Source organism: Sander lucioperca, chromosome 5 (genome assembly GCF_008315115.2).
Source record: "Sander lucioperca isolate FBNREF2018 chromosome 5, SLUC_FBN_1.2, whole genome shotgun sequence".
Taxonomy (NCBI): domain Eukaryota; kingdom Metazoa; phylum Chordata; class Actinopteri; order Perciformes; family Percidae; genus Sander; species Sander lucioperca.
The window spans coordinates 22,677,847-22,691,215 of NC_050177.1; the positions used below are offsets into that span (position 1 = coordinate 22,677,847).

General features: G+C 41.1%; 1 protein-coding gene across 18 annotated transcripts in view; it reads left to right on the plus strand.

Annotated features, from left to right (window-relative positions):
* Positions 1-13,369, plus strand: part of robo2 (roundabout, axon guidance receptor, homolog 2 (Drosophila)) — a 398,552-nt gene that overhangs the window by 217,281 nt on the left and 167,902 nt on the right. The window contains exon 1 of one of the 18 annotated variants that reach the window (XM_031297364.2): positions 8,059-8,858. The exons of the other annotated variants lie outside the window; for them this stretch is intronic. Within the exon in view, the coding sequence (XP_031153224.1) occupies positions 8,804-8,858 (55 nt within the window). The 5' untranslated portion in view covers positions 8,059-8,803. Of the gene's footprint in view, positions 1-8,058; positions 8,859-13,369 lie in introns of those variants that run through there. 18 annotated transcript variants of the gene reach the window in all.

Consider the following 13,369-nt stretch of genomic DNA (forward strand, 5'->3'; position numbering starts at 1 on the left):
ACGTTGAGGCGAGCTGTTTTAATTCTGGGCTCTCTTCCAAAAGTGAGTGCATAGTTGAGAGTGTAATGGGGTATATATTTTGAGTGTAATCTTCACTTTGTGCAAAAAAGAAACGGCCTTTTAGCAGATAAAAGTTGAGTTTTTTTTAACTACACATTCCTGTTCCTTGAAAATGGGCTTCAGCTGCAGTAAGTACATTATAATGCTGAGTGTTCATGTTTACACTCCGGCATACTGGGTTGAGTACTAATATATAGTAAACATTAAACTATATATTTCATTATAAGTATGACAGACACATATATAGTGAATACAAATTGGTGTTAAAAAGAAGTAGAAGGATTATAGAAGAAATCAGTGGAGACAATGACCAAATTATGTTTTATTTTCTTTCTGATGAATACTTGAATCTATTTAGGATTGCAGCCCAAAATTTCACTATCATCCCAATCCTCCTTAGTTAGCAGCTCTCTAGAAAAGTAAGTACAGGAGAATTCAATCACCGCGTGTTGTCTTTTCCACGACTGGGTGAGCGGCTGCTTTACAAACCAAAAGTTATTTTCCATTCCTGATCTACAGATGACGGGCAGAAAACAATGAGCACCTGTACAATGTGATGCCATCCAATATATAATGTCGTTCAATACAATAAACACTGCCTTTGATAGGAATAGTACTTTTGTGAAGCTTGTGGTATAATGTTATTTCCACTGCTTTACATTTGCTACCTGCTAGCACGGAAAATAAATTGCATGACTTCCAGCAATTGGATAGTCTAGCAATCCTTAAATACTGTTTATTGATCACATGCCACCGCTACAGAACGAGGTTTAATTAAACTCTTAGTTCATGCCCGCAGCCACTCTGCTTCCTCTAACAAAGAATACACAATATTTACAGCAGCTAATACAAAGAAGTGGAAGATGTTGCAGTGATATTAAACCAGAATAGCTGGCATACTATAAGTAAAAACTGTATTTGGTAACAGATATATTCATTCATTTGTAGTATTATAGCCTACTATATTATCACACGTGGCTTGGGAGCAGTAATGCAGATGTAATTAAACACAATATGTCAACAGAACCAATTTTAGAAAATGTACATGTTGTATATACTAGCACATATGTGCTAATGTAAGTCTGACAGTGCTGGCATGAGACATAGTGCTACCAATCATCAACGATACCAACTGTTGGGAGAACCTTTCCAATCTAATCTCATTCTTCTCTAATTTAAAGCATAGCTATTTATTTAATTGGTAGCCAAAATAAACACTATAATTGGAAATATACACTGCATATACTGTCTTTTACATGGATTAAATCATGTGAGAAACTCAACAGGTTAATGTTTTTTTTATGATTACACAATGCATCTCAGACATTTAAATGTGTTGTGCTAACTGTCTTGTAAAGTTTATTCGTTCCAACAAGACTCTTAAATGTGTGTGCCATGATTAAAGATTCTCATGCCAAGTCTTGGGGGGAATTTGGCAATTCTTTGCAATAATGTTTTTAATGAGGGAGAAGGAAATGACTATGAATACATGATGTTGATAGCTTAAATAAATCCATTGTTTGGGTTACTTGGGTGTTTATGAGACCAACTGTGCCTTTTTCAGAATGTCATGCAGGAGTAACGAAGAGAAATAACTTCCCATTTTAGCAGGGACTGTTGTATAAAGGATTGACACTGTGGGTTTCCACATGCCAAACATGAAACCAGTGTTATCAGTCTGTGTAGTCTGGTTGTGCAGGACGAAGGGATTTCAGAGGAAACAGAGCTGCTCAGAGCTTTGCTAATGATGTCCATAGCTGTGGGTCTGAGGAGGAGGACTGGAGACAGGAAGGACAATGTCCTCACTGATAATGAGGTTGGAGAGATACTTCAGAAGCTCTTGTCCTCCCTTCCTCTCACTCCCTCCTTTCTGATTCTTCACAGTTGAAGTATTCACTTCTCACTCATTAGCGGCTGCTGCCCATCGCTCACTGGACCAAACTGTTTACCCTGTTCTGTTATGACAATGACTAGCACCCTGTTATCAAGGTCTGCCCTAGGTGGGGGATGACAGTTGTGAGGAGTTTCTACAGGAGAGAGATTAAGCAGCTACGTTTAGGAAAAAGTAGGCCAGCTAATTAGCTACAGCTCTCAGGACCCTGGGAGTGGGCTGTTTTTCACCTAGACAGGCAAATTCCATAAATGACAGGAATGTGGTTGAAGAAGTGGGCTGGAATATCTAATAAGAGTGGGAGGAAAAGAGAGGTTGACATAAAATAGAAAACATGGAGGAAGGAGACAGATCATCTGTAAAGTTTACTTTGGATTCCCTACAACTGAACTTATCTCATAGTGTATTTTATAGATTCTTTTTTGACATTTGTGAGTTTGTTAGTGACTTCTTTGAACTGGCCTTCTCAAGGAAAGAATTCTGATGTTACCACCTGTGTACAGGACTAAATGTAAAAGTCTGTCTTCTACATCAAATATTTGTTTTGTTCAGTCATTGGAGTTGCATGGCTAGGTTGTTTCACAGTATATTTTCTATTACTGCAGCGTCATTATATTTCTGTTGGTTCTACATTTTGATGAAGTATTGCTAAAGAAAAAAAGATTCCTCGCGATTAAAAGCCCTGAAAACACATGATGGCATCTTACGTGAACATCACATTTTCGGCAAAGTTAGTCTGGTTATTTCACATGTAGGCGGGGCTCAGTTAAAAAAAGGTGATGTCATGTATTTCTGCACACCAATCAGAGTAAAGCAACATTTGAATTACAATGTAATGAGTCGTTTGGTATTTGCTTACGTTACCAGGTCGGTGTCAATCAAATCTGATCGAACCGCACCGACAAAGTCTTAATGAAACAAGAGTTTTTAACTCTTTATTAAAAATATCTATGGATGATTTTCTTCTCCTAGCTTTAACTTGCTTGATTGCTACTTATTTAGTTGTGGGTATTTAATAGAGAAATACACAAGATTGTCAGATTAAGTTAAGGTTTTCCTCTAGAAATTACAAACCTAGAAATGACTTAGTTCCATTTTTACAAATTAATAAACATGGGTACACATTAATGTTCTCTACTCTGTCCCATGTCATTGCCTCATAGTTGCTTTATGTTCACTTAAATTTGCAAACAAAGTCACATATTTATAGCTAGTTTATTTAATACTTCACTCAACAAGAATGTGAGAGAGAATGGGAAAAGCAAGAATTCCTAAACTGTAATCCCCATTTTTGCAACATTTGATAGGGTGGCCCTATCTCACTTCCTGTACCTTTGAGTGAATCAGAGGAAGACGGGGCGATGCATTACATACAGAGTTTATGTCCTGCTGATAGAAGCCTCTCTCCACATCGAGCTCAGGTGTCGTGTCCACCATTCTTCCTCCATCTGTCCAGCCTCCTCCTTCAGCCCCTCCGAGGGAGTATCAGAGAGTACACAATTTAACATGTGTCCCATTGACTTCCATTAAATGTTTTATTGCTCTGAATAAACCCAGATCTGCTGTATTTTGTCTCCAAAACTTGGGCTCTTATATATGTCTCCCTGTTCTATGCATCATATTAAAGCCACAAGCCTAAATAGCAAAAGCAGTCCTAGCTGCCGAGGCTCTCTGCCAGCACTTTGGGTCTATTCGTGTTCAGCATGCCACAGACTTTACTCGGTAGCCATATAACCTGGAGTGGAGAGATTTGCATTGTTGGACAATGCATCATAGTGAGAGGTTTGTCACTTTTTCAGCATAATGTGATATTGGGTTTGGGTGTATTAAAGAGTGGAAGTAGGGAAGAGAAACAGAGATATCTAACAGATCGATGGACTCTTTGTCATGCTGAAACTGAATCTGTAAAATTTGCTAAATAAGAAAGTAATATTTCAGCGAATGTTAATGCACATGTAGTGATGAGTTGTGTGTGTGTGTGTGTGTCACTGTATTGTGTAGAAATAATCGTGTCAGTGTGTGTTCCTATGTGGGTGTTATTGCCAAGGATAGTGCGGAGCAGAGCACAGCTTAATATCTGTGTTTGACATAGAGGCCCATTAATAAGGTCCTGATCCGAGCCCAGTGACAGGACTGCTGACAGAGGAGGATCATGGGGAAGAATCATGCCTTGCTGAGGGAGCCTGGGCTGCAGGTAGACCCATTCTGCCTTCCCCAGGTGTCATTACGGATGCTGGGGAGGGAGCAGAGGAGGGAGGGCCGCTACTGACATCTACATTAATCACCCCTCCACACAACACCCCCTCCTCCACACACTGCCTTCCCCACCTCCAGCTCCTAATCATCCCCACACAGAGAACCCAAACCCAGTAAGGGGATACTCAGCCATGAAAGATATCCAGCTAAGAGCTCCCCAAATACCACTCTGATCTGATCATGAGTGATGTTGCTACCTGAACCTCTGACCTGGCACACAATTAAAAACACTTTCCTCTTTCTCCCCCAGACACACACATACATACAGACAGATGCAGCTTTGCTATAACTACACATTCTGTCACTGTCTGCGTTTGATTCATAGTTTGCATTTGAATTGCACCTTAGTTAAAAGCAATTCAAATGCAGAAAATGTCTCTGCTGGAATGTGTCTCCAAACCCCCAGAGCAGGTGCTGCTGTTGTACACACTCCTGATTGTCTCGCAGATATCACACTCTCCATTTGGGGACCCCCTATTGATCTTCTGCTGTGCTTTATTTTTTATAGCAGTATTTTATGTTCACATTGCTTTAGTATAAACTGGTAGCCTGGGAAAACCCTGACGAACTTCTGGCAAATTTGAGATTTGCTCTGCAAGTCAGTCTGGCCAAGAGCCCATTCAAGCCCATTTGCAATTTTCCAAATCGAGGCACCAATCACAACCGTTGAGGCGGGCTTTACACGATGACGATAGCGCAGCGACGACAAGCAGCTTTTTGTTCACATTCAACATGACAGCCACCGAAGCACAGCAGCCCGTTGACGCCGCTGTCGCTGCTACGTCACCCGGATCGTTGATCTGATTGGTTGAAGGACTATCCTTTGCGCCCATAGGCATTTGAGCGGCGTCCGTTGGTGACGCCCCTTTGGAAATGAGCTGTGAATGAAGCTTGCCTAGACCCACTCTCAGTTACAACTGAGAAGGGTCTGGTGTCAACCAGGCTAATAAACTGGGCAACTGGATAAAAGAGCCTTAATCATTTAGAAGAACAATTAGAGGATGCTGTTATTAAGATTTTAAAGGGATCACATCAATCGTTAATACACTTTTTAAAGTGTAGCTTTCTTATAGCAAGCAGCTATCTTGTGTCCTATATTAATAGAAAAAAATATTTCTTTTCTCTTTGTGATTCACCGTGACCGATTTAAAGGCATGCCAGTTGAGAAGTGGACGAGGATGGATGTGAGTCACGCTAGACAACCATTCTTATGAATGGCTCCACCCAGGCTCCATCAATGAGCAGATGTTCTGAGGACAATAATGGGAAATTATCTGATTGATGATTAGTTTAGATTCAGTTAAAAACACAAAATTGCACAAAAATGTGACAGTAATTGTGGCATGGTTAGTTTAGGTTAAAACAAATGATCCATTTCAGCATCTGGTCGTAAACTCAAATTGTCTTTGCGGTAATGGAAAAAAAAAAAAGGGGGGGGGGGGGGGGAGCATAATTGCATGCAAGACTGTGTTATTTTCCATGTTTTTAATATCTTTGATTTCATCTGTGTTGTTGATGCAGCCGTTCTAAACCACCGCTCTTGCTTTGCTTTCCCCTCAGTGACGTCGCACTTATTTGTGTGTGGTTACACCTCATTTGCATGCTCTCAATTTTTCAAAATGTAAAAAAATAATCCACCCTGAAAACCCTGTTTGTCAGTAATATTATGAACTCCAACCTAATAAAGGATCTGTGAAGTTCCCCCAATAGTGGAATGAAGCATAAGCTCATATTATGATGTCCAGGAGTTATCAGTCCATGGCTTAGTCCCACCATCTCATTTTTATGTAACATGCATCGCCCTGAGTAAACACAGTCTCCAGTTTAATTAATATAGATCTACTTTCAGCTGATATTTAGAAACCCGGTGAATATCACTACCTCTGCTACAGATCCAGTGATTGAAAATAGGGAATATAAGGCAGTGCTTGAGTGAGAAATACACTCAACTTACTTTTTCCATCAATGAAGCCATGCACTCCATTGTTTATGTTTGAAGCATGCTTTTCTTCTTAGTAAATTCCCTTTCTTCAATTCTCTTTTTTTCTCCTTCAACCGTCAGCAACGCTGATGACACAATACATTTCTGTTTAGGTGTTTGTGTGTGTGTGTGTGTGTGTGTGTGTGTGTGTGTGTGTGTGTGTGTGTGTGTGTGTGTGTGTGTGTGTGTGTGTGTGGTTACACGCATCTGGTAGAATCTAGGACACTGGAGGCACTGAAAAGACAGAATTTGCATGCAGCTCACAAACATATTAAAATATGAAGATAAATCACTGTGTCTGGCCAGCTGACAGCACTGCCTGCAATGGGAGCAAGCTAGTAAACGTACAACATGTTGCAGTTCCCAGTGAGGCCTTTATAGGGCAAGCTTGAACATGCAGCTTGACAAACAAACGGAAGAAAAAAGAAACCATGAGCAGTCAAAGCTATTATTAAAGGCAATAGAAGTGGTTCCCTTTGCCAAAGCCATCCTGTCATGGTGTTAGTCTCTGTATTTTTTATCGGGAGAGTATGGTTTTCACAGACACCTTCAGGGAACATACTGTGAGTTGTGAGGGCTTTGTTCTATGGCTGACTTTGATGTAAATCATAAAATGGGAAATCCGAGCCTTTTAGGTTGTTAAAACAAAAAAGGTAAAGACAAAGGGGCTAACCTGTTAGATTAATCTTACATCTCTTCTAATGTTTCATTCAACTACAGTTTGTATTGTGTAAGTTATTTGGATAAAATAATAAACCAATTTGCTGTGGTCTGTGGAGAAAGAAAAAACAATAGTAGCCTAATTATTTAATTTCTTCTGGTGTTTTTTTTAATCAAATCTGCTTAATTGTACTGATGAAAAGCAACATGTGATCAATCACGTTGCTTAAGAAATGGTGCTGTTAGGCTACATGGGCTGTCTCCTCTTTTTATACTACTTGATAGGGCAGTGTGAAAAGAGCCTGGTGCCCAGAAGATTGCTATAACTGACACCAGTAGGGGGAGCTCACAGCTCATAGCTCACTGTATAATAAACCGCTGAGACAACATGAAGAGCGTGCTGGGCAGTAGTGCAGACCACATACACGACCCCCTCTATCTCTGAACCTCAACATATCTTGGGACCTGTGCCAAGTCATACTACCTGAATTTGTCCATGATTAAAAATTGGATTGTAGTGATTATCTTGTGTGCTTGCTGTATTTTGTCTTTGTCTGCACAGTTTGCCCTGAAAAAGACATATGTATGCAGAGAGGCCGCCTCTCTCCTCATCTCTAGCAGGGGCTCGGTCAATCAGTCATTGATTTCTGATAGAGATCATATTTACAATTCTGCTTCAATATCTCAAGATATTAACATCCATGTATTATTCAACATCTTTATCACATCTTTAATGTGCCTAAACAGAAATGGAGTCTATTGATTAGTTGTTTCCACATATTCTGAAATTGTAAATGACATTTGTAATCATACCATCTGCATTATTGTAAAAAATAGATTTATTTTACTTATAAAAAGCTAGTTATGACATTATGCTACCTGTTGCCTCTTTGTTATACAGTACAATTCCCCACTAATATTGCAGTAAGTAGGTGGTTAAGCTATCTGGATATTTTCAGGTAAGAATCAGTGTAGTGCTCACATTGTGTGGTAAATAATGCATTAGCTATAAATGATATGTAGGCTACACTCAAGTAAACAGTCCTATGTCCATAAACAGAGTTTGTGTGGGTTATCCTCCACTCCAGCACATCTCTGTTCAAAATGATTATCTTACAGTAGTAAAAAGGGTCACTCGTCTAGTCTTCATTTCGTCATAACTACAAATAGATTTGGACTGAGACCCCAGGTCTCCTGGGCTTTTCCTTCCTCTCAGTCTACTCCTCTCTTCCCTTGTCGCTGCTGTCTTCCCGGTGTGACCGGTCCGTGTTTGGTGTGTGGTGCGCTGCGGGCTGTTCCGGTGTGGTGCCTGGTGCGCTCCTAGCGGCAGCGCTGTTGGAATCAAACAGCAGAAAGGAGGATGTTGAACTGACTTGTAGTACGACTGTACACTTAAAGCGCTTTTTCCTAGGCTAAGCACATGGGTCTTTTGGGAGATGGTTCCCGTTGTAATAACACAACTTTTGGGGAATGCATGAGAGTTGAGGGCTGGTTTCCAGTCAGAGTCTCAGCCGAGCCATGTGTCGGACTGGGGAGACATCGCTGAAGATTTGAAAGGTGCCAGAGACGAGTCCTGAGGAACGAAGGACCTGCGGAGAAGTGCCCAGCCTACGTTTGTTTTCCAGTGTGGACTTACTGTAGCCTATATTTCTCTCTCAGCTTGTGTAGCAGGTCATCTTGGAGAATTAGCAGATGAACTCGCGGGGCAAGCAAGGATAGGATAATACTCACAGACTGAGAGTTTGGTGGATATGAACAACCCGAGTAGCTCCGGGTGACCTACTGCGAGATGGATCCTCTCAATTTTTTGGACATTGAAATTGGCTTTTGTCAGTAACTAGGACCTCTCCATAACTCCCAGAAACACGGAGTAGACTTGCCTGTCATTTCGGACAGATTTTCCTGCATTGAATTCGAGGATTTGCGCGCCCGCCGTGGATGTTTAATATGCTAGTATGGGTCCGCTAGCGTTCATCCTTGTTGGCGGATTACTGTATTTTCAAGTTGATGGTAAGTTGTCTAACGTGTTTTTGTGCAACATTTCTTCTTAATGGTATATTAATATTCAGTTTTGTTTTGCCCAGACATCGCCAGACACTGCCCGTGTCCACCCGTCATTTTACCCAGTTTTCAACTGTAAGCAGTATTGTACATTTATGTTGTTGGAACCTGGTTTGCAGGAAGAAAAAAAATCCGTTCATTGATTCACTGAGTTTGGATTATTAAAAGACTGTTAAGTCTGTAATACAGTTTGGCTATCTGTTGATAACTAGACTGACCTTATGGAGTTTGGATTTGAATGTATTTCGTATCATCGCAGCAAATATTTTCCATTGCACATTTTTTTCATTTATAAAACTCAAATTAATATGCAGGCAAACCCTTTCACTCAATGCAGCTAATCGCTTCTCAGGAGGTTAAAATTAGGGCAGAGATGAATTTATTATGCAACAGATAGAAGAAGAAGAAGAAGAAGAAGAAGAAGAAGCAGCAGTAGTATTTTTAATAAGTACATATTAATTTATGGTATGCATATATTATGACAAAAAAGTCCACTTAGAAAATGATTTTTAATTATTTTTAATAAATTAAAAAAAAAGAAGTTAAATAATGGCAAATAAATCCCAAATATCGTTATGTATTCAAATGCTACGAATAAAAGATAAAGTAGTCTGACACAACAGAAAGTAGTAAAGACCTGTGGGTGGGAGTTGCACTGGCTTGGAGGTGATCAGCCTGCCCCTGCACTGTAGTGGATGGTACTGCTGTGGTCATTTCGCTTTAGGATTTCAATGCTGCGATTGTTCACCATAGTGTAAACCGGCTTAAATCCAAGCTGGGACAGTGCCCCAGTTTATTATTCCCATTTGTTTGATTAAACTTTAATAGTGATGCAAATGAGATTGATACTGTTTAATTTCTGCAGCCAAAAGCTTAAGCCCTTTTCATCCTATCTGCCACCGACTGCTAAGTCAGCATCTTTTTCTTTATTTTACGATTTTACAAGGTTTCTTGGGATTCACTGGCCTACCAGAGAACTGGTTTAATGGGGGAATTAAAACAGCCTGGACTGTAGAGTTAATGTGATGACTTGCATCAATCTTCAAAATAGGAGGGCTGAGGTGACGGAAATGGTGATTGGGATTGGTCCAACCTGTGACTGCTGGAATGATGGGATGGATTAAGATGTATTACTTTTAAAATGCACAAACCTGAAGTCTGATTGAATTTTAGTGCGACTTTTGAATTGGGCACACCTTTTCGCACACAGTTGTCTCACACGCACACACACACACACACCTGCATAGACAAAGTGAGGCTCATGATCATAGAAGGAGGAAATCATGCTCCTGACTGGTCACACACTGGGACATTATATCAGCAATATGTTGTGAGTGATGATTTACACATGTGTTTGCTTTGTATTGTTTGTACAATTTGGCAGAGTTTTTTTTGTTGTCGCTGAATGCAAGTGCCGGCAAAGCCCCGTTTTTCTTTTCTTTCACCTGTCAACTCCTGCTTTTGTTCTTCCCAGCTGCGTGTTTTGCTTCTCCTGCCTTCTGTAGTCAGCAAATCAAGTCCCCTTTCTGCTGGGATTTAAATCTTTTCTTTCTTTTACCTTTTTTTTTTGGTGCGTCTTTCACTCTGTTCAGGCAATCCCACTGGTTGCTAAGCAGTGGCTGATGGCATTGCTGGCTGTCCAGAGGGAGAGGGTGCATCTCCCCGGGAGCAGTGGATCTTCCCAATCATTTGCCTGTCACCCTCCTCCCCCCCTCTTCCTTGCGCTCCCCCTCCACCTCAGCAAAACTCAACCATCACCCAGCCCTTTTCAGAGGTAATCTGAGGGTCCTTGGAGAGGGAGGAGCTTCCTCTAAGAGTCCACTTAGGCAGACAAAAAGGTCTGGAGTTGTATTCACTGGGCAGCAATGCCAACAAAGCCAAGCCTTGTGAATGGCGTCAGTCACTGTTTAGTGTGCTGTGATTAATACTGCTAGTGTGTAGGAGAGGAGAGAAAAGGTGAGATGGAGAGGGAATAGAGGGAGAAACAGTGTGTTGGGTGTGGTTGCCAGGGTTGGAAGAGATTGTGCATGTGAAAACAGGGTGACCACACTTTTATAAAGAATCAGATTGATTGCAGTAGAAGATATTTCCAGGAATTCACTGGTCAGCAGCTGCCTGGTTATCTCTTAAACTTAACTTAAACACCATGCTGCTTTTTGAAGCTGGATTAGAACATGCTTTGCATAGAGGACATGCACTCCCGACCTTTTGCTATTCTGAGACCTCCTGCATGCTTGTGTCTGATGTAGGAGCTGGTGACATCACGTTCCTTTCTGGGTGACACACTGAGAGGTGCTGAAATACGGTCCAACTTAAATCAGTCTAAGAGGCTGTGGAGACGGCCTCTTGGTGTCTTTGGTGGTCTAGACAGTGCAAAGCTCTCTATCCGCCAGAAGGGTTGTGGTTTCAGTAATGCTGAGTCAAGAGAAACTCAAAGCCAGAGTGTGGTTGTGTATGCGTTAAGGAAGGGAGGAGGGGAGGGAGAGACAGAACGAGTGTAATCAAATACAAATATTGAGAGAAGAGTTGTTTAACAACACAATCTTTTAAAGGCAAATGGCGAGGATGAGGGGTTATTACCAAAGCGCCCTGGAGACTAACAGCTCTGTTGATGGCCATGATTAAATGAGAGAGGTTTAAAGTACTGCCCTATAATGGAAAGTAGACCCAGATTAAAATAGTCTAGGTGAATGATGAGGCAGGCTGAGGTCATTGTGTAAGAGCCATTGCAATGTCTTGCTCCAAATGTGATTGTTCTGCTTGAGTTGGCAGCGTTTAGGCAGCGTTATTGTAATTGAGGTTCATTTGCTGGAACAGGGCTGCTGTAATGATGAACCTTCATCTGAGATCTACAGGAATATCCCAATGACTGTCTCCCACGGTCTCATCACAGTCGAGGAAGCCGCTTTCCTCTGCATCAAAGTGCACTGCTGTTTATTCTCTGATTAACATCAAAAATGAGAGTAGAATAAAGACAAAGGTGGTGATCATAAAAGGAAGGGAACAAAGAATGATGTGAGTAGGGCTGCAACTAACGATTATTTTCATAGTCGATTAATCTGTTGATTATTTTCTCGATTAATTGATTTCATTAAATGTCAGAAAATGGTGAAAAATGTGGATCCGTGTTTCCCAAACGCCCAAGAGGACGTCCTCAAATGTCTTGTTTTGTCCACAACTCAAAGATATTCAGTTTACTGTCACAGAGGAGAGAAGAAACTAGAAGATATTCACATTTAACAAGCTGGAATCAGAGAATTTTTACTTCTGTCTTAAAAAACTTACTCAAACCAACTAATCAATTATCAAAATAGTTGGCGATTAATTTAAAAGTTGACAACTAATCGATTAATCGATTAATTGTTGCAGCTCTAGATGTGAGCACATGTCCAATGACAAAGCTGTGTGTGTATGTGTGAGTGTTACATGACCAATGACGAGGGCCTGTCAACTCCTACAATATTTATATCAGCATAGAAGAGAATAGACTTTGAGCTCTGCATAATTCTTTTAAGTCCAACGTGCTGCTCTGTGATCACTCAAAAATAAAAGGGATTCACAGATGTTTTAAATTCTGGGATCACGTTGGTTAATGCCTTTACATTTTCATAGTGCAGATGCGGGAGAGAAAATGTCAGCGTCAGACAATGCGCGTGGCTGATTTTGCTGTAAGACCAGCAGAATGCAGAGTAGGTAATGCCACTATTCCCTGTTTACCTCCGCTTTATTAAGCCTCAGCCAAGCATACCCCTGACATTTACAGAGCAGAAAAAGGCCTAATGCCTTGATGCTTTTGCCTAGAGAAACAAAGACTGAAAGAGGGGGAGAGATTACAATGGGGAGAGATGGAGGTTTAATGCAAACAGGTAGGCGGCAGTAAAGGATAAGTATCTTTACTCACATGATTTATATTTCCAACCGACCCATCTCGTTGACACATTCTCTCTTTCACACAGACACACACACACACACACACACACACACACGCACACACACACACACACACACACACACACACACACACACTATCCGTCGTTGACATTGTTCATGAGGGTGGAATTCAAACACTGAGGGGGTTTTTGTACACCTGTGATGGCAGCATAGAAGGCGTGTGTGTGGAGGTAGGCATGGGGGAGGAGTGATATGATGAATTGAGCATGCTGACTATGAGGTTAAGCAAGCAGTCAGGGCCTTCACCTGTCTCACACACCTGTACTTACAGAATACACACCTGTGCTTACCCCTCTGGGCCCCAAGACACATATATAATCCTTTGCTCCATTCTCTCACTGATTTTGTTTCCCAAACAGCCGATTAAGGGTTTGAGGCGGGCCAACAGACAGAAAACGTGGATATAATTACTGCTATATAATCCCTGATGATTAGTTGATAGTGAATGAACCCTTATTGATAATTGGCAAATACCCAGGCAGCAGTTACAATACAAACGGCCTCTGTGT